We start from the raw sequence: 20,444 nt of genomic DNA, 5'->3' as shown, positions 1-20,444 counted from the left end.
GGTGAGAAAATGACTTCCCCGTTCTACCTCTGGGGGACAAGATACAAGGTGTTGTCACCCAAGATCCCTGGAAGTTGCTGTGGAGCCCAGTGCAGCTCTCTCTAGGACACAGCGGTGCTCACAGGGGTGTGTGGATTTTCCCTGTCACTCCAGTCCTGCAGTTGCAGAAGAACCTGTCTCTGAGGAAGCTCACCTCCTAATTCACTGGGGCAACACTGTAACTTGTTGGGGCTGAGGGAGCTTAGTGTGGGTTTGCATAGCTAATTCTGGTAGAAAATAGTCTGAGCTCATGGGACTCTTTCCTTTAAAGGGAACGCTGACTTGTCTAATTATCCAATTGGTAGTTCCCCATGACACCTGTGCACACTAATACAGATGATAATAAAAATGGAGGTCGAAGTAGTATCATCCCAGCAAGGAAGAAAAAAAAACTGACTAAAGAAAATGACAACTTAAGAAAAGAAATATAAAAGAAAAGACCCCACCAATCATTAAAAAAAAAGGGCAAAATTTAAAGTTTATTTCAGGGTACTCCTTAAGAGCTCATGTAACCATTCTAGGAAGAGATAGAATTGGGGTGAGGTAGGGATGCAAACCTCACAGACAGGAATCTGGGAGAATGTATTCTTTGGAAAGTTCTAAAACTGGGGAGCCAGCCTAGGGCAGGGCGTCCTCCTCTCCCATCAGGTAAAGGAGACTGTGCTCCCGGTGTGCAAGGCTGACACACTCAGACACTGGGTCAGGGCAGAGAACCCGGCCCGGGAGAGGCCATGGCTGACCCAGGGCTGCAGACTGAAGGAGCCATTGCTGGGGATGTTGGCATCTTCTCTCCTCCCTCCTGAGACAGATCTGGAACCTTCCAGGGAGAAGGCTGAGCCCTGGGAGATCAGTGCAGTCCCTGCCAGGCTGGATCAGGAGTCCCAGGGACACTGTGTCCCTCAGAGACAGGGGCGGGACCCCAGCTGAGGTCTCTTCTTCCTCAGTACTGAGCCCAGCCCAAGGGCAGAGGGAGGAGTTGCCTGTGACCCCTGTACCTTTGAGCAGCAGCTGCTCCTTCCCGTGCTCCAGGTATCTGCTGAGCCACTGCAAGCATGCGCCCTCCAGGTAGGCCCTGTAACTGTCTGCATCACCAGCCAGGTCCCACTTGCGCCGGGTGATCTGCGCCGCCGCGTCCGCCGCCGCCCACGTCCTCAGGTCCTCGTTCAGGGCGAGGTAATCTTTGCCATCATAGGCATACTGAAGGTACCCGCGGAGGAGGCGCCCATCCGGCCCCACGTGACAGCCGTACATGTGCTGAAAGGTGTGAGAGCCTGGGGGTGGGGGGAGGACCTCGCGGTCAGCCCCGCACACCCGCGGATCCCCTAAACCAAAGGGAAACCCGGTCCTGGTCCCGGTTTCCTCCTCCCGGACCGCCGACTTGGGACCCGGGGTCACTCACTGCCCTCGCTCTGGTTGTAGTAGCCAAGCGCGGTCCTCAGGTTCACTCTGAAAGTCTGCTCAGTGCCCTTGGCTTTCAGTGTCTCCCTCTCCCAATAATCCGGCTCCTCCCGCTGCATCCACGGCGCCCGCGGCTCCATCCTCGGATTCTCCGCGTCGCTGTCGAAGCGCACGAACTGCATGTCGTCCACGTAGCCGACGATGATGAACCGGGGCTCCCCGAGGCCGGGCCGGGACGCAATGGTGAAGAAATACCGCATGGAGTGCGAGCCTGGGGGCGGCGCCTGGTGAGACCCCGACCTCCTCCCGGGACCTCAGGCAGGTGCGCTGCCGGGTGGGGAGCAGGGCGGGAGGGGAAGGGGCGGGAGGGTCTGGCCGGGCGATTCGGGGACGCGGCTTTCTCGGTGCCGCCCCCGCCCTCCCCGCAGACGCCGTTTCCCTCCCGACCCCGCACTCACCCGCGCGGGTCTGGGTCGGGGCCAGGGCGGCCGCCAGCAGCAGGAGCAGCATGCGTGGCACCATCGCCCCCATCTCGGATCTGGGCGTCCAGGTTCCCCGCTTGGACTTTATACCCGGTGTCCGTGGCGTCGCTGATTGGTTCCCCGGGATCGCGACAGCCAATGAGGGTGTGAACCCCCGCGTCGTCATCAGTGTCCGGGCAGAAGGAACTGACACAGGTCAGGAGCTGGAGAAGTGAAACTGGGGACAGGGGAATCCCCAGCGCTGGGCTTCTCCACCCGGACCTCACCGCCCGGGACCAAGACTTTGTCTGACCCTGAGCTGGGGGCAAAGGGCGTTTGTCCCGGGGTCTATGGGCCGCCCAAGGCCACCTGCTCCTCGCGTCAGGATGAAACCTAAGAACATGACGTTTGCGGGTGAAACACAGGTAGCGTTAAAATGAATGTTCAGGGAAACAGACGCTGTCACAGTCCTGGTGAGTGCGTGGGGCCGCCGCGGACACCCGCATGGGAGGTGACTGGAGTTTTCACAGCTCTGGTCAAGCCCTTTGGACACACTGTGTCATGCCTGACTCCGTGCAGGAAGGACTCTCTATCCTCCTCTGCTTTCACTTTCTATTTCAGTTATGAGTGGCTGGGGTTGGGAGACATCAGTCACAATCCACAGAAACAAAAAAATTATAAATTTGATTTTTCTCCACACTACTGAACAGGGATGAAACCTAGAATCCCCAGTGTGTATCTCTGCGGTGAGAATCATCCTCCGTCCAGTGTCCACACTGCACAAGCTGAGGAACCCAGGAGCCACGGTTACCAGGTCCAGGGTCTCATAAGTCTGGATAGTTACATTTAGTTACAGTTCCTCTCTTACTGGGGTTTATTCAGTAAATAACCATGGAAGTACCCTGGAGTGTGTGCACACGGGGAAATGTGCAGTGTAGACAGGGATCGCTGTGATACTGTATTCTGTCTCCCCCAGATCTTTGTCCCAGTGGGGAAGGGGTCCACTGTGCTGAGACGATGACCCAGGTCCACAGAGACAATCTGAGGACTATGGAGAGAAGATCCGTGTAAAACACAACCACCTGGAACCACAGACGGTCATCTGGGAAGAAACACTAGGAGTCTCAGTGTAAGCACAAGAGATGCTTACCAGAGATGCCCACTTCTGGAAGGTTCCATCCCCAGAAGGTCTGGTCTCCACCAGCTCCATGTCCTGAGTCTGTTCCTCCTCCTCCCTCTGCCAGGTTAGGGTGATGTCAGCAGGGTAGAAGCCCAGGGCCCAGCACCTCAGGGTGACATCACCATTATGTCCAGGATGATGGGTCACATGTGCCTTTGGGGGATCTGTGTGGAAGATTTAAGAAATCCCACCATAACAAGGTAAACTGAAATCTGCAAAGACAAAATTTAATCAAACATAACACTGAAAACTTCTGACTGTCATCCCACTAGTGACCTGCAGGTGGAGCTGGTCTCCCTCATCACAGATCTGCTCTTTTCCCATTGGATTCAAATGATGGCCCGATTGTCGGGGCCGCGGGACGAGGGTGGGCGGGGCGGACCCCTGGGTCCCTGCAGACTCTCACACCTTCCAGTGAATGGACAGCTGTCATTCGGTGTTGGATGGGCCCCTTGTTCGCGGGTATCAACAGTTCGCCTACAAAGGCGACGATTTCATCTCCCTGAATGACACCTGAGGACGCAGACAGCGGTGGATACAGCAGTGCAGATCACCCGGGGCAAGTGGGAGCAGGCTGGTGAGGCGTAAACATGGAAGACCTACCTGGAACACATATGCCTGCCATTGCTCAGCAGATACCTGGAGAACGGGAAGGACCAGCTGCTGAGCACAGGTTCAGGCGCCCAGGGCAACTCCAGGGCTCAGTCCTGAGGAAGAAGAGACCTCAGCTGGGGTCCCGCCCCTGTCTCTGAGGGACACAGTGTCCCTGGGGCTCCTGATCCAGCCTGGCAGGGACTGCACTGATCTCCCAGGACTCAGCCTTCTCCCTGGAAGGTTCCAGATCTGTCTCAGGAGGGAGGAGAGAAGACACTCACATCCCCAGCCGTGGCTCCTTCAGTCTGCAGACCTGGTCAGCCACGGCCTCTCCCAGGCTGGGTTCTCTGCCCAGACCCAGAGTCTGAGTGTGTCAGCCTTACACACCAGGAGCACAGTCTCCTTTACCTGATGGGAGACGTGGACGCCCCTACCCTATGCTGGTTCCCCAACTTATACAACTTTCCAAAATGCGCATTGTACCAGATAAGTGAGTGTGATTTTTCCATCCTTCCCTCACCCCAATTCTCTCTTCCTAGAATGGTCACTTGAGCACTTAAGGGGTGCACTGAAAAAAGCTCTAAAATATATTTTCTTTTGTCTTTCTTTGTATCTTTGTTTCTTTTTGTTATTTTGCTTAGTTAGTTTTTTCTCTACATGGCATCCCTCTGTGGTCCTTCTCTGCCTACTGTTCCCAGAATTCTCCTCGACTCCTAGTTCCACTTATCTTCCTGCCTCTATTGGTCAGTCAGTGCTTTATTCACCAGCCAATAAGAGAAACACATATACAGAAGATCGTCCCCCATCACAGAGCAGAATTTACAGGGAGGCTGAGGCTGCTCTTGTCATTAAGTGCCTCAAGAACTGATGCCAGAACCAACTGCTTGTGACTGCTCAGAACCAAGACTCTTCAGTTTCCCAGAATGTCTGCTGATCACCTACTTCACCAGTAACTTAACTGGCAGAGAGACCTCACTGCAAACACTAGTGTCCCTACAGAACGATTGAAATGAGAGAGGCCACCAGCTTTCATCTCCGTATTTATGGGCAGAAGATAAACCTGAGTTTTATACTTAAAATCAGTGCAAATTTAAGCCCTGAAGCCTTTCTCTCCAAGAGAAAAGTTATAATGTTAAAACTCTATTAAAAAAACAAGAAAGGGGGGCTGGAAATGTGGCTCAGTGGTTAAGAACACTGACTGTTCTTCCAGAGGTCCTGAGTTCAAATCCCAGGACCCAAATGGCAATTTAGAACTGTTTGTAACTCTGTTTCCATGGGATCTGACACATTCATGCCAATGCACAAAAACTGAATTATTTTTAAAAAGATAGGGGTTAGTGTGAGGAAGTATTTTTACTTACACAATTTGAACCCCTGTACCACTCAGCTCATGACGGCCGCTGAGCCTTCTACATCTAACATGACCTTCCACTGGAGAGCTCCACTGTGGAGAAGATGTCAAAGATGGAATGTCTTTAACAAGTGTTGGTGTAAGAGGAAGAATCCAACACAAAACCACCCTGTGGCTGTTTTCCCCCAGGGCCAGAAACCTGAGATACGACCTTGTGAACCTGCCCTGCGTGTTTCCTGAGTGAGGGTGTGTGGCGTGTTGTGAAGTGGAGCAGAGCAGGACACAGTCCCCACGGGACCTGATCCAAGTAGAGACCTGTGGACCAGTCCCCTCTGCTGATCCTACAGACAGGAGTTGGATTCTGAAAGATGGAGAGGGGGAGAACCTCCAGGCAACAGCTCTGGAAGGAGCAGGAGCTCAGGGGACTTAAGCTCATCTCAGCCCGTAGTCTCCTGAGTGCAGGGGCCTAGCTGGGCCTGGAGGGGACAAGGATGGAAAAGACCTCCTACTGCCACCACTCAGGGACTCCATAGGATATGGAGAAAGGCACCATCTGCAGGAACAAAAATGGGATCAATCCTCCACAATAACTGAAAAGACAAGAATTAAACACAGATGACCAGGTGAAGAGCCACAGCCATGACAGAGCCCAGGCTAATCTGTCACAGCAGTCCTGGCTGCTCATAGTCCTGGGGACAGGACAAGGCTCTGGTCATCTCTGTGTCCCTGTGATCAGAGTCTGCCAGATGTGGTTATACTAAGTCACAGGGACGAAAGAGCTAAGGAGACATCGCTGAGGGGTGAGCACACCAAAGCCACATGGACTGAGCTCCACCAGGCCCAGCCCCATCTCACTCAGCTCCCACAGACTCCTTCTGTCCCCGCTGACAGTCACCACAGCAGACGCAGGTTCTGGAAGGTTCTCCATGCTGCTAGTTATTTTCTCCATCACACTTTCAGAATTCTCGACTTTAATCTGAACTGCCAATCTCTCAGGTCAAGGACATGAACTATCAAGTTCACATCCAGATTTTTGTTTTCAGTGGGGAAGCCAAGGTGTGCAGCTCATGGAAGCATGGAGGTGACAGGATGGAGTTGTCTCCTCCTGCCCGTGGTGGACCAGGAAGGTTGACTGTGGAGATAGAAGGGGCCGTGCAGGGGTAGGGTCCTGGTGGACAGGACCGGGCTGGATGCTCTTCACAGGAGAAAGCAGACAGCTTCACACATTTGTTGTTTCTTGAGTGAGAATGTTTCCCCAGGAGGCAGCTGTCTGAAGTTAAAGATAAAGAGTGATGAACAGTCAGTATAAAGACATCTCAAACTCCCACTGTGACTCATTCAAATGTCTAAATTCTGAGAAGTCCTGGGACACAGTGTTGTGCTTAAATTCTGAACCCCCAAAATCACCAAGAGACCCATTCCGATGCAAAAGCAAAGAGTCAGTTATTGTTGTTTAATGAGCTAACCCCATTAACTAGGGGCCGTCGTATGTCCAACAGGACAGTTGGCATGAGAAGGACCCAGAGAAACTGCCAGGCAGTATAAGGGGAGTGTCTAAGGGTAAGCAACAGTCTCAGGATTGGTGCACTTCTGGGCTGGGCAATCTGCCCCGTGCCGATTGGTCAACTGGTTGTTATGGCCTATAGTCCCTCCCAGGGCAGTTGCTATGCTTTGCAAGTCACTGGTAGACCACTTTTACCATAAAGCACGCCCAGAGCCTTAAACACACCCAGAGTCCTACCAGCTAACTTCTGATTGGTATCTGACCTCCTAGTGACCTGGGCAGGACCAGCAAGTCCAACATGTGCTGAGTCAGGGGCCTCCATGAGTTTTCTGCAGCCTGTCATGGCTGCTAAAGCAGGGGCCTGGGTGAGGGTCTGGTCCCTTCACCAGTCTTTTCCTTTGTTCCTCAGCCCCAACCCAGGACCCCAGAGTGTCACCTTTTCAAGTCTCCAGAGAGGAGTCAGAGCTCTGGGCACTGTCCCTGTCTGCAGAAGAAGAAATGACAAGGACCATTGCGGTTACTGAGAGGATGTGGATGGAGGAGGAATTATGTGCTGTTGGGTCTCCCAACCAGCTTCACTCAACAGGCTTTAGGGACAAGCCGGTTCCCCACACTTACCTGGAGCCTGAGCATAGTTCCCTCCTTTTCCACCTGTGACAAGAAAAGATGTGAGAGACCAGGGATGACCCTGACCCTAGGAAGTTTCCAGAACTGACAGCAGACCCAGGTTAGAGACAGGAGCTGTGGGGGTGTGGATGTGTTTCCATGAGCAGAACACACTTCTAAAAGGGGCTGAGAGAGTACTCACACCCCGCCCTTTCTTACCTGTGTTTCTCCTCCTTTTCCTCACAACAGCCACCACAACTCCAATGATCACAGCTCCAAGGAGAACCAGAACAGCAATGGCTGCCATGATGGGGACAGTGGACTGAGGAGGCTCTGAGAAGGGAAGGACAGGAAGGGAAGGTGAGGGTCATGACCCCAGCTCTCAGCCCTGACTCTGCTCAGGCTCTGCAGAAGACTCCAACTTTCCCTGACCCCAGCTCTGCACCCACTCCCTCCTTACCCCATCTCAGGGTGAGGGGCTCAGGCAGACCCTCATGCTCCACATGGCATGTGTATCTCTGCTCCTCTCCAATAGGCACCTCCACAGCTGCCCACTTCTGGAAGGTTCCATCTCCTGCAGGTCTGGTCTCCACCATCTCCATGTCCTGGGTCAGTTCCTCCTCATCCCTCTTCCAGGTCAGGGTGATGTCAGCAGGGTAGAACCCCAGGGCCCAGCACCTCAGGGTGACCTTACCTTCAGGTCTGGGGTGATGGGTCACATGTGTCTTTGGAGGGTCTGAGGAGAAGAGTTGGAAATGTCAGGTGATTTGTAGGGGATTCCAGCAGGGTCCCTGTGACCATCCCTGTGTGGATCAGAAATGGGGTGAGGGAGGGGTGAAAATCCCCTGTAGCTTAGACACAGGTTTCTGGATAATGCTTTCTTTGGGAATTCCTAGATATGGGTGAGAGAGCCCAGGATCACAGAACTCTGGTGTCACATCAGGAAGAAGGGACTTCTGCTCCTGACTGCTGAGTGGGGCTGATGGGTTCAGCATCACCGAATTCAGACTCCAGAGACCTCAGTTGTGGGCAGAGAACTGGGCCTGAGCAAGGCTATGGCCCACACAGCACTGCAGACTGAAGGTGAACTGTCTTGATCATTTCAGGGACCTTCTCTCCTTCCCTCCTGAGACACACTCTGAACTGTCCTGACAGAAGGGCAAGCCCTGGGAGAGGCAGTCCCTGATAAATGATCAGGAGACCCTATAGAAATTCCCACATCCCATATGTGAGAAACATGAAGACAGGTGGATATTATGTCTAAAGGAGAGACACCCAGAGCTTCCTGTAAATACAGGAAGGAGACAAGGGTGTACACTCTCCACCTTTGTACTTGATACAGTGAAGATTTTATATAAGCTTTCAGAAATAGACAGAAGATTGGCATAAAAAGGATCAAAGTAGGACAGGAAGAAGTCACACTGTCCTTATTTCCAGACATTATTTTTATGTAAATGACCCTGTTGAGTCCACAGGAAAACTTTTGGACCTAATGAACACTCATGGTTGCCAGATACAAAATCAATATGAAAAGTAGCCTTTATTTATGCCATCAGTGAATTTTCAAAGAAAAGGAATTAGGAAATATACAACAATCAAAGCAGCTGCACCAGCATAAAGCATTTAGAGATATATCTAACCAAAGAAATGAAAGAACTTCAATGACACTTCAAGATATTAATACAGGAAATCATATGAAGAGACAACCGAAGCTCCTGGAGTGACAGATTTAATATTGCAGAAAATGACCATACTACCCAAATTAATCTATAGATCTAATCCTGCAATACTTACAAAACTGTGATATATTTCATAGCTTTAGCAAAAAGTAAGGGAATTTGAATGGAAGGACAAAAGGCCATGAACAGACAACAATCCTAAGGGTTAAGGTCTCTGCTGGAGGCTGGGCAGTGGTGGCGCATTCCTTTAATCCCAGGGTTTGTACGGCAGAGGCAAGTGCATCTCTGTGAGTTCCAGGCCAGTGTTGCCTACAAAGTCAGTAGAAGTATAACACAGAGCAACCCTGTCTTGGAAAACAAAACAAAACAAAACAACACTGCTGGAAGGTTACACTCCAAACTCAAACTATCCTGCCAAGCTAGAATGACAAAGGCAGCCTGGAACTGGCATAAAATAGACAGGAAAATCAAAGGCATAGAATAGATATCCTGGAAATGAGAAGGCTGTGCATATTTGAGTTTCAACAACAAAAAAATATTAGTAAAAGAGCCCTTCTACACATGATACTGCAACAATGTTTGTTTTTTAACCTGAGAAGATGAATTTAGATTCCTACCTTTCACCTTGTACAACAGTAAACTTGAAATAGAGCAAAGACCTTATTAAGTTCAAGACTTGAAACACCCAGACTTCAAGAAGACAATCCAGGGGTTTCCCTGGGGTAGTTATAGGACAGAACCATAGGAGCTCATTAAGTCACACATCAGCATGAAGATAAAGTCTCTTCAGGGCACAGGACACAATCAGCAGAGGGGACAGAAGCCACAGTAGGGGAAACCTGTACCAGCTGCACTGCATACAAGGGACTAGAGCCCTCAGTTTACAGAGAACTGCAGATACTAAACACCAAGGAACTAACATTGTCAGTCAACCAATAATCGAGAGAACTGAATAAACAGTTACCTTAACAAAAGAAAAAGCACAAATGTCCACTAATATTTTTACTGGGTTCAGTATCTCTAGCCTTCTTGAAATACAGCTTAAATACTTTGAAGGCTGGAGAGTTGGCTCAGAGGTGAGGATCACTTGATGCTTTTGCAGAGCACTTGGGTTAGATGACTCCAGCCCCAGGGAATCGCACACCCTCTCTGACCCCAGACACCAGGTACACACGTGGTGCACCTGCATATGTGCAGGCAAAACACTCATCCCCCAAAAAATAATGAAATAAAAATGAAAGTTAAACTGCTTTGTGATAGCACCTCACCCCAGTCAGAATGGCTGTCACCAAGAAATCTGACAGCAAATGCTGGAGAGAGAGGAGCCATTACTCACTCGTGTGCGTGTGTGTGTGTGTGTGTGTGTGTGTGTGTGTGTGTGTAAACTAATAATTGTGGAATCATTTTCGACATTTCCTAAAAAGATTAATCATAGAACTACCATGTGACCCAGCTATTTTATTCCTGGTCTGAAGTCCACACCCTACTGGTGAGATATTTACACCCCATGATCATTGTTGAGTTATTCACTAAAAATTGGATTTAATCCATAACAGATGAGTAGATAATGGAAATTTGATACACGGGTAAAATGGAATACTTATCGGCTCTAAACAATGTAACTACAAAACTACACAGGAAACTGGATGAACTTAGCATGTACAATATTAAGTGAGGTCATACAATCTCAGGTAGAAAATCTACATTGTATTTCCTCATATGTATTCAGCAATGTATGCAGATATGTAAATAAGTTTACGTATGTGTACAGTATAGCATGACGAAAAGACAACAAGAAAGGCTAAATATTGGGAATGAGAAAGGTCTGAGTACAGGTCTGAGTTTTGAAACAGGTTATAAGGTTAATTGTTTTCCAGTTATATATCTGTCTCGGATTTTCTTTCTATCCTTTTTTTTTGCGTGTTGGTGCTGGATAAGTTCATGAATTATATTTGAAAAGGAATGTGTAAAATCCAACTGTAACTTCCACGAATTCATGATGGCTTCACCAACCATGTATATTCACTGAGAGGTATAGCCTTTGTTCTTGTCAATTTTAGAGTGTGATTTTTCTGTACTAAATTTTAAAAATTAAAAATAAGTAGAAAATGGGGCATTACCCCCAGGTGAGGGGTCTCTTCTTCCTCAGAACTAAGCCCGAGGTCAGAGGTAGGAGTTGCCCGCAGCCCCTGCACCTGTGCGCAGCAGCTGCTCCTTCCCGTTCTCCAGGTATCTGCGGAGCCACTGCACGCACTCGTCCTCCAGGTAGGCTCTTTCATGCTCTGCAACACCAGCCTGCTCCCACTTGCGCCTCGTGATCTGTGCGGCTGTGTCAGCCGCAGTCCACGTCCTCAGGTCCTCGTTCAGGGCGATGTAATCATCGCCATCATAGGCATCCTGACTGTACCCGCGGAGGAGGCGCCCGTCCGACCCCACGTGACAGCCGACCATACTCTGGATGGTGTGAGAGCCTGCGGGGATCCCAAGGTCAGCCTGGCTCACCCTAGGTCAGCCTTGTCCTCCTGTCCTGCTCGCGCCCCGCCCACCCAGGTATCCTCTAACCTGAAAGGGAAACTGTTCCCGGTCCCTGGTCTCCTCCTCCTGGACCTCGGACTTGGGACCTGGCATAACTCAGGCCCTTACCTAGGGACATGGAAAGTCTTAACCTCCATCTTCACTCACCGCCCTCGCTCTGGTTGTAGTAGCCTAGTAGGGTCCTCAGGTCAACTCGGAAAATCTGTTCCCAGTCTTTGGCTCCCCGTGTCTCCCTCTCCCAATACTCTGGCCCCTCCTGCTCCATCCACGGCGCCCGTGGCTCATATCTCGGATTCTCCACGTCGCTGTCGAAGCGCACGAACTGCGTGTCGTCCACATAGCCGACTTCCATGTACCGGGGCTCCACGAGGCCGGGCCGGGAAACGATGATGTAGAAATACCGCAGCGAGTGCGAGCCTGGGTGTGGCGCATGGTGAGACCTTGACCTCCTCCAGGGACCCCAGGCTGGTACTCAGGCCTGGAGGGGAGCTGGGCACAGAGCTTAGGACGGTGGGGAAGAGGCAGGAGGGTCTGGCTGGGCGATGCAGGGACACAGCTTTCCTGGTGCCGCCCCCCCCCTCCCCACAGAGGTCTTTTCCCTCCTGAGCCTGCACTCACCAGCATAGGTCCTGGTCGGGGCTTGGGAGGCAGCCATCAGCAAGAGGGCACAGAGCACAGGGATCCCCATCTTAAGGGTTAGGGGGAGCCCAAGCACAGCCCTATATGGCCCTGTGCTCTGTAATTTGTCTTCATAGAGACTTCTACCAGGTTCTCTAGAAACCTGTTATGGTTGTGAGGTTGCTGTCACTGTGGCTGACCAACCTAACAGCCACTGACAGAGCAGGAAGTGAAACCAAAAGCCTAAACTTCCCAACAGGAACCCCACATTCAGCTCTTAGACCCTGAGAGCAATATGAGGACTTGGGACTTTGTCCTGACTCCTTCCACCTTGAAAGAGTCTGGGTGTAATACTGTCTCCCTGAACCCTGGCCCAGAGTCTGTCAGATGGTAATCCCAGGAAAACCATCTGCATAAGCACAGTTGTTTTTCTCTTTCCTGTCTCAACTCCCAACTCTCCTTGATGACCCTGAGCTGCTCAGGAATGCAGGGGAGAGATGATTTCTCTTTAAAGCAGATGCCCTGGCCTGCAGGCACCACACATACTCCACTAAGACCAGATCCTGTGTCCACCTGCAGGGGGCGCTCACACTGCCAAGCCTAACTGGTTGGGCATCTGAGTTCTCCACATGTGAATGAATGGGTTAAACAGTCATATGCGGGACCTAGAGTCTCCAAGTGTTTCTTCCCAGATGTGGCATCCCTGACCCCAGCTGTGTTTTAGGATGATCTTTGTTTGAAGGCAGAGCATAGCTTCAACTCAGCTGTCCCCTTCCCTGCAGTGCCTGAATGCAGCCCAACACTGAAGGCTGCCCATATTCCACTTGTTACTGTGTAGATGCTCCTAGGATCCGGTTTAATTAATAAATCAGGCACATGAAGGAGTGAGCAATTGGGGCTGCAGAGGTGGCGTAATGGTTTAGAGCACTGGCTGCTCTTCCAGGGAGCTGCAGTTCAATTCCCAGCTTCCACATGGCAGCTCACAATTGTCGGTAACCCCTGTCCCTGGGGTTCAAACACCCTGACAGAGCACATATAATAAAATAAAGTATTTAACAGAAAGACGTGAACAGTTTCACAGAGCAGGCCCCTCCCACCCACAGCTGTCTGTCCCGCACTCACACTCGCAGTGATGACACAGGAGCTGATGAGAGCAGGAAGATGGATGTGCATGGTGTGGACGGTGGATCTGAACACTGAGTGGACCCTGAGCACCTCAGCCCTATGCAGTGTGGACAGTGGATCTGAACACTGAGTGGACCCTGAGCACCTCAGCCCTGTGCAGTGTGGACAGTGGATCTGAACACTGAGTGGACCCTGAGCACCTCAGCCCTGTGCAGTGTGGACAGTGGAGCTGAACACTGAGTGGACCCTGAGCACCTCAGCCCTGTGCAGTGTGGACAGTGGATCTGAACACTGAGTGGACCCTGAGTACTTCAGCTCTGGACAGGGGTGGACACAGGGCAGAGGATGATTCTTGTGCCAGGTGGCATAGACTGGCAGGACAGAGATTTCATTAGGCAGAAAGGTCAAAATCTAATATGCAATGTCACTTTTATCTGTCATGTGTGACTTGATATTTTCAGACCTCAGCTAAACAAAGGTCACTAAAACTGTGGAAAGTGCCCTCCACAGAGGCACAGGGTTTATCCAGGATACAGACTTCTGGGATTCACAATCACGAGGACCAGAATCCTGACCCATCTTCCTGAAGTCACTCCATGCTGTCACTTTTAACCACTATGACTTTCATTGTTTTCCTATTATTTCTGTCCCCAGCCCCTGCCTTCTGCAGAGGCCATGACCTCAAACCACACAACTCAGCCCTTGGTGATGACTGCAAACTCTTCCTGCCCTGACTCCTGCCGTGCAGGCTGTGCTTTCTCAGCCACTGCACTTATGGTTCAAGTTAACAATTTCCTCCATACACAGCTTTCCTCTTTTTATTATTGCTGTTTTATGTACGTATTTATTCATTCATTTTTGAGGTAAGGTCTCACTAAGTAACCTTACCTGACCTGGAACTGTCTATGAAGACTAAGCTGGCCTGCAAACTACTTGCTATTGCCTCCCAAGGGCTGGCATTAAAGGCATGCATCACCACACCTATTCCCAAACCCATTCTCTGTGGAACCCCTGGCATGGTGAACTTGTGACTTCCTGCATTCTCCTGACAGCATGTACTAAAGTCCTATCTTCATGCCTTCTTGCCGGTGGTGAAAAAGGTCTTGCGGAAGGCAGGCTTTTGAACAAACTCCTATTTTGTATTAAGGTCACAGGAAAGTCCACTCTGTGGGCACTTTCATCATGCAAGCCCACACTTCTATTAGATAAAAAGAACCCCCCTCTGACTCTCCAATTCCAGGGCCACATACAGTGCCTCAGGCAAGTGCCCTTGTCATGTCTGAGAAATCTCTAATAAACAGTGTCCATTCAATCCCACAGAACACTTCCTAGTCCCGCCCCTCCTGTCTCCTTCAGAAGACTCCACCTCCTCTCAACTCTCTTCCCAGTCCTCTCTCCAGTCACCAGCAGCTGTCCTCACAGGCTGCCCAGGGTTCCATCTGCACTGGGAAACAACAGTCCTGGACCCCAGCCCCAGATTCTTGGCTTCATGCTGCAGCTTCCTCCCTTCTCAGTGTGGCTTCTTTCCTGTCCCCTAATTCCTCAGGAGCATTTTCCTGTGTGATCTAATGTCTGCCTTGTCTCTGTCACAGGGAAGATGTTGTCACCACTGTGCTAACCAGTCCTTATCTCTACCTTGCCTGGAGGAACCAACTCCTCCTGCTGTTCCTCCCTGAGATCTCTTTACATTAAGAGCTGCTCATCTAGGCCTCTCTTAGTCTTCTCATGCTCATATGAGTGCATGGATAGAAACACATGCTCACCCCACACCTTTTCAGCATGGCATGCCAGCTTCCCTTTGTAGCCTCATTGCTTCCTGTGGTCTATGACTCTGTGAGCATGGCTGTTTCTTTCTGCTGTCATATACCGGTTTCAACTGCTGCTCAAATTTACCCTCACTTTCCCAGGACAGATTTGGCTGTGGCTGCTAATAATCTCAGAAACCTCTGTCACTTTAAGACATCACTGTAGTCCTCATCAACACAGAGATGTCTGAGGACAGCCTGGAAATTCCCCCTCAGCACCCACAGCCACACCTGGAGTCAACTCTACCTTCTGGTGTCTTTCTCACTGCACACATTACTGTTCAAACTCAAGACCTCAGATGCCTCAGGCTTCCTGAAAGACTAAGGGAAGAATTCAGAGACCTCCAGGGAGCTCAGCATTTCACCCAGGCAGGGTTGGATTGTCAGATGCCGCAGGAAGCAGTGGTGTTGGAGCACATTCAGGACAGAGAAAACCCATGTCCTGGTCAGGGCTGAGGTGACCAACTTCTGAGGCACTGTCTGCTGCTTTCCCTGGCTGTCTTCAAAGGTGGGGATGCCAGCAACTTTCAACCTATTCTGGCACTCACTTTTACAGTCTGCAGAGCAGCTGAGCATGAGTCACTATGTCACACCAACAGGCCACCTCTCACACAGAAACCTCTCTCTGGATTCCTTGGAGTTCAAGCTTCATACAAGGCCCACAGTCAGCTCAGGGCAGCAGCATGGCCACAGCATCCAGGCCGGACATGGCTCACCTGGAGGCTAGGGGCCATGGAGAGCTGAGAGTTGATGAGGAAAGGCACCAAGAAGGCAGCCAGGTGACAAGAGGTGAAGTCCTCCCTGCTGTCAACTTTGACCTCAGCTCCTCTGGGACAGCTACAAGTCCTCAGAGTCTCCTGGGCTCTTGGTGTCCAAGACCAGCTCCTGCAGCTGGAGGCCCTGTGAGACTCAGCACCCTGCAGACTGCACTGCACAAGGTGGGCTGTTGATGGCCTTTTGCTGGTTAGGTGGTTCCCTCTAGGCTTTTTAGGAGCAAAGGTGCTTGTAGCCTGCCATGGAATCTCAGGGACATATTCCTTGCTGAAATTGCTGGGACCTAGGGATGGAAAGCTACTGAGGATGAATTTAGTAGATATTCTTACTGGAGAAACCATCCAAGGTTCCCCCAGGTCCACATCAAACTAAATCCAAAAAGAGTGAGGGAAGTGTCCTTTGGCTTGGGTCTTATGCAGACCAGGGAATGGAGACTCTCAGGTCCCCTGGATTGTCCTTGTGCCTGTGATGAACTCCATCCTGTACCAGGCAGTTCTAGGTGGTCCTGGTCCTCCCTGGCTGTGAGCTGCTGGCTCAGCAAAATGTGGGACAAGCTGAAGCCACAGTGGCAGGTGGGGTTGTGGTGTGGGGGTGGGGCTTGTGCAACTACCGCCTTGGCAGCTCCTGCATCCGGTCCATGAGATGGCAGTTTAGGCTCTGGATGCAGGTGTTGCCGCCCAAGCACAGCAGGCAACTTGGAATGGATTCTGGTTGTCCTGGCAGCTGAGCGCCAGTCTGGGGTCAGCTCCTGGCAGAGTGGAGGGTAGGTGTTGCCTAGAGCAGCCCTGTTACACAGGATCAGGGGACCTTGGTGATGAGTCCCCACGAGCCAGGAAGAGCAAGACCCCGGTGACACCGATGCTGTCCATCAGGTCGTGGTGCTGCTGGCCTCACTCTGAGTGATGACTGCATTGAGAAAGCACAGGGCTCCAACATAAGAACTCACAGCAAAGCTTGTCTCCTCCCACCCAGAACCATGAGGCTGTGTCCTCTCCAGTTCAGTCCAGAATTCTGTGGACCAAAACACTGCTTCAAGCAACTCCAGAGGGCAGGGCTTCTGGTTGTCCTGCCAGTGCTCCAACAAGGGCAACAGCTCAGCCTCCAGTGAGCTCAGGAACTCAGAGCTGACTGAGCCATCTGCTCCTGCTGCTCACCTGAGCCGGGCAGCAACAGTTCCTCATTTCTTGATGGCTTCTTGGTGGAGGACTAAAGCGGGGATCTTGCTCCAGGGCCCCAAGTCCAAGGCCCACAGGTTTAAGTGTCAGGTGGTGGGACACGCCATGCTGGTCCCTCCTAGTCCTCTGCCCAATCTGTCCCCAGCCCTAGTAGCCAAGCAAGCCCTCTGGGAGCCACTAGGACCTAAGCTTCAGACTGGGGTCCTGGTGGGAAGGATCAGGATCCTGGAAATGTGAACTGCCACAGCCAGGGCCAAAACCCTGGCAGCCTCTGGGACCCAATGGCAGTCCTGGGGCTGCCCTGCACCTCCTTTACCTCCTGGTGCCTGGTCTGCCCCAAGGCTGCCCAATCTCCTGCTGCGGTTTTCACTGCATAGGTGTTGCCTGGGCAAACTGGAGCTGGTGGCTCCATTGGAGGTCAGCAGCCCTTTGCCCAGGTTCCTCAGTAAATACTGAAGCAAACGTGGGAGTTGTACCTTTTCCCGGACTGTCATCCTGTGATGCTTCCAGATGTGTACATGATAAATGGGAATGAGCACCTCTCCTCAAAGGTGCATTGTAGGGCGAAGCCTTCCCACCAGCCTGGTTCCAGAGCCGCATCAGTCCCAAATAAACACACAGGAGGCTATATTAATTATGAAGCTATTGGCTGTTTGCTTGGTTTCTTACTGGCTATCTCTGACTTACGTATTTAAATCATAATTGTTAATCTAGGTATTTCTCTTACCAGAGAAAGGATCCGGACCTCTTATTTCTCTGGAGGCTGCATTGTCTCTGCCTCTGCCTCTCTTTCCCAGATTCCTCCTTGACTCCTAGTCCCATCTATCTTGCTTCCCTATTGGCCAACAGTGCTTTATTGACATACACAGGGCTTCCCCAACAGTGTGTACTTTCTGTGGCAAAAACATGTAGGATCTTGCCTTCCAGCTGTCTGAAAGCTATAACCTGTTGTTGCTTTCTAGTCACCAAACCTTACAGATGCCCCTTACCTCCTCACCCCTACCTACCTAACTGTAGTCACTTCTCAGCCACACTCACTCCCTTTGTCTCTTCCCATGTGTGGTTGGGCCAGAGGATTTTAGTGCTCCAGTCCCTCCCCATCCTCAGGGTATCAAGGTGGGGAACCCTCGGAAAGACTTCCTGGAGCTGTAGTGGCTTTGTTGTTTTGTTTTATTATGTTTGTTTGTTTCTGTTTTCACACAGGATATACTTATGTGGCTCTGGCTCTGTTCTGGAAGTCACTACGACCAAATTGTCCCAAAAATTACAGTTTAACCTGTTTCTGCCTTCCAAGGGCTGGGATTAAAGATGTGCAATGGCTTTTATTACAGCTTTCCTCTCAGAGAAGTAAGAGGAACCTTCTTCCTATCCACCCAGGGTGGTGTGTCTAGACCCTGATCCCCAAGCTGGCACATCCTGGGACCCCACAGAAGAAGGACACCAGCACCATCTGAATGAGAACAGACCTAGTCCTTCACATAAACTAGGTAGGAGAGCTGCAGCCCAGATGGAGCCGGGATGACCTGTCACAGCTGCCCTGGATTCTCCTAATCCTAGGGACAGGACAAGGCTCTGGTCATGCTGCTCACAGCCACTGTCAGCATGTGGGCCCACTGAGTAAAGAGAAGACCAGAGCCAGCACGTGGCAGAGACGAGGAGTGACCACATCAAAGCCCACAACACACTCAGCACCAGCTGTGCACAGCCCTGCTCACACTCAGTTCCCTCTGCTTCATCCTGTCTCACTGCATACACACAGCACAGTGAACACAGATTCCAGAAGGTTCTCCATGCTGCCATGTATTTTCCCCAGAAAAATTTATCCACCAATCAAACCTCAGGTGAAGAGTTTGAACCATCAAGTTCATATTCAGACTATTATTTTCAGTGAGGAAGTCATGAGCTGCAGCTCAGGGCAGCATGGAGGTGACAGGATGGAGATGTCCCCTCCAGTTTGCTGAATAAGTAAGGGTGGTTGTGGAGTAGAACACAGGGCAGTGTAGTGACAGGGACCTGGTGTGCAGGCATGGGCTGGGCTGGGCTCACCAGTTTGTCACATTGAACCCATAGGACCACAGGGAACACGAGAAATGGTTGCTGAGAGTGAACTGAGGGGCTTTGGATGTCACAGGAGAGGCCTGAACACGGGTTCTGTCACTGTGTGCACACCAGGCAGCTGTCTTCACACTACAGAACAAGAGTCAGGAACAATCACTGTGAAGACAACATCAGAACAACCTGTCAGTCACTCACAAGTCCAAATTCTCAGTGTCCCTGTGAACCCTTCATGTTCCATTGTCCCACCCCATTTCATCTTCAGCATGTCCTCTTCACAGGCTGTGAGAAATACACCAGAGCTCTGGGCTGTGTTTGCCCAGGGTTAATAATTAACAATACACACCGAGAGCTTTAGGAGGGTTTGTGTACAGGAGGAAGTATAGACAGGCTGAACTCCCCACCAAATCCTGTTCCACCCAAAGGCCTCAGGGCCATGTCTTCCCCAAACATGCCTGGAGTCTGGGCATAGAGTCCAGTGATTCCACCTGTCGGAAATTAAGCCAGGAGGCCAGGGATGCTCTGAATCCCAGGAAGTTTCCAGAACTGACAGCAGACCAGGTGTGGGTCAGGAGACAGAGCTGAGAGGCATGCTGGGAATGAACTCTTTTCCAGGCTGGGAGTCCTCAGCAGGGCCTTCCCCTCTAATTCTGAACTCTGACCACTGAGGATCATGTCTCCAGCACTCCAGCTATGAGTCTCTCTTACATTTTCCCTGTGCTTTACACTAAGGTGATTGTTAGCACACAGACCCAGAGATTTGCAAGGTGTGCCCTGGTGTGTATGTGTGTGTGTGTGTGTGTGCATGCGCGCGCGCACTCTTGTTGATGGTGCTAAATGGAAAAACAATAACAAAAACCCACAAAATGCAGCCCCTGCCCTCCATACCTGTGCTCTTTCTCACCCACATCACATCAGCTCCAAAGATAAAACCTAAGATCCCAGCTCCAGGACGGCACCAACAATGGTCATGATGGTGGTGATGGACTCAGGAGGCTCTCAGAAGGGAAGAGATAGGAAGGCAAGGTTTGGGTTGATCATGACCCAGCTCTCTGCCCTGACCCTGCCTTCTGCAAAAGCCCTTATGCTTTTCTTTCTTTCTTTCTTTCTTTCTTTCTTTCTTTCTTTCTTTCTTTCTTTTTTTTTTTTTTTTTTTGGTTTTTACGAGACAGGGTTTCTCTGTATTGTTTCAGAGGCTATCAGTCCAGCCTGGCTTCAAACACACAGAGATCTGCCTGCCTCTGCCTCCCGAGTGCTGGGATTAAAGGCGTGCTCCACCACCGCCCGGCCCTTATGATTTTCTTGATCCTAGCTCTACAACCGCACCTTCCTTACCCTATTACTGGGGTCTGGCCTGTATCAGTCCCACGCTGCACTGGCCATCTATTCTGGAATGATGACTTTGGGGGCTGTAATCAGAACCAGCTGAACAGTCTTGGGTCAGGCCCTGAGTGGATGAGAGAAGGCCTAGCTACCCAACGACATGAAGCATGAGACAGAGACATCTGGTCATCTCAGGAGGGCTCCCAGTCAATACTGGAGACC

The 20,444-nt window shown here is 51.0% G+C and overlaps 1 protein-coding gene and 2 long non-coding RNA genes across 16 annotated transcripts in view; 2 read left to right on the top strand and 1 right to left on the bottom strand.

Moving 5' to 3' along the window:
* LOC106023121 (H-2 class I histocompatibility antigen, Q10 alpha chain-like) overlaps window positions 1–20,444 on the bottom strand; it is a 71,109-nt gene that overhangs the window by 18,663 nt on the left and 32,002 nt on the right. For 7 of the 14 annotated variants that reach the window (XM_040732114.1, XM_040732116.1, XM_040732109.1 and 4 more), the window contains exons 1-3: window positions 1,896–2,085; window positions 1,439–1,708; window positions 1,035–1,310 (exon numbers count right to left, since the gene is read on the bottom strand). In XM_040732114.1, the coding sequence (XP_040588048.1) occupies window positions 1,035–1,310; window positions 1,439–1,708; window positions 1,896–2,085 (736 nt within the window). Of the gene's footprint in view, window positions 1–1,034; window positions 1,311–1,438; window positions 1,709–1,895; window positions 2,101–3,048; window positions 3,243–5,977; window positions 6,294–6,790; window positions 6,873–6,963; window positions 7,012–7,145; window positions 7,179–7,352; window positions 7,467–7,593; window positions 7,870–11,007; window positions 11,284–11,494; window positions 11,765–11,965; window positions 12,226–20,444 lie in introns of those variants that run through there. The other 7 variants (XM_040732123.1, XR_005871281.1, XM_040732121.1 and 4 more) reach the window with 7 other exon arrangements.
* On the top strand, window positions 2,186–4,284 carry LOC121134234. The gene is made up of 4 exons (XR_005871283.1): window positions 2,186–2,323; window positions 2,609–2,712; window positions 2,875–3,027; window positions 3,143–4,284. It is a non-coding gene; the product is annotated as an uncharacterized LOC121134234 (long non-coding RNA).
* Window positions 11,685–14,407, top strand: LOC121134235. The gene is made up of 2 exons (XR_005871284.1): window positions 11,685–11,780; window positions 13,069–14,407. It is a non-coding gene; the product is annotated as an uncharacterized LOC121134235 (long non-coding RNA).

This window comes from Mesocricetus auratus, unplaced genomic scaffold (genome assembly GCF_017639785.1).
Source record: "Mesocricetus auratus isolate SY011 unplaced genomic scaffold, BCM_Maur_2.0 Super-Scaffold_100027, whole genome shotgun sequence".
In the NCBI taxonomy this organism is placed as follows: domain Eukaryota; kingdom Metazoa; phylum Chordata; class Mammalia; order Rodentia; family Cricetidae; genus Mesocricetus; species Mesocricetus auratus.
Note: the sequence above shows the minus strand (reverse complement) of the source record. Positions and strands in the feature narration are given on the sequence as shown.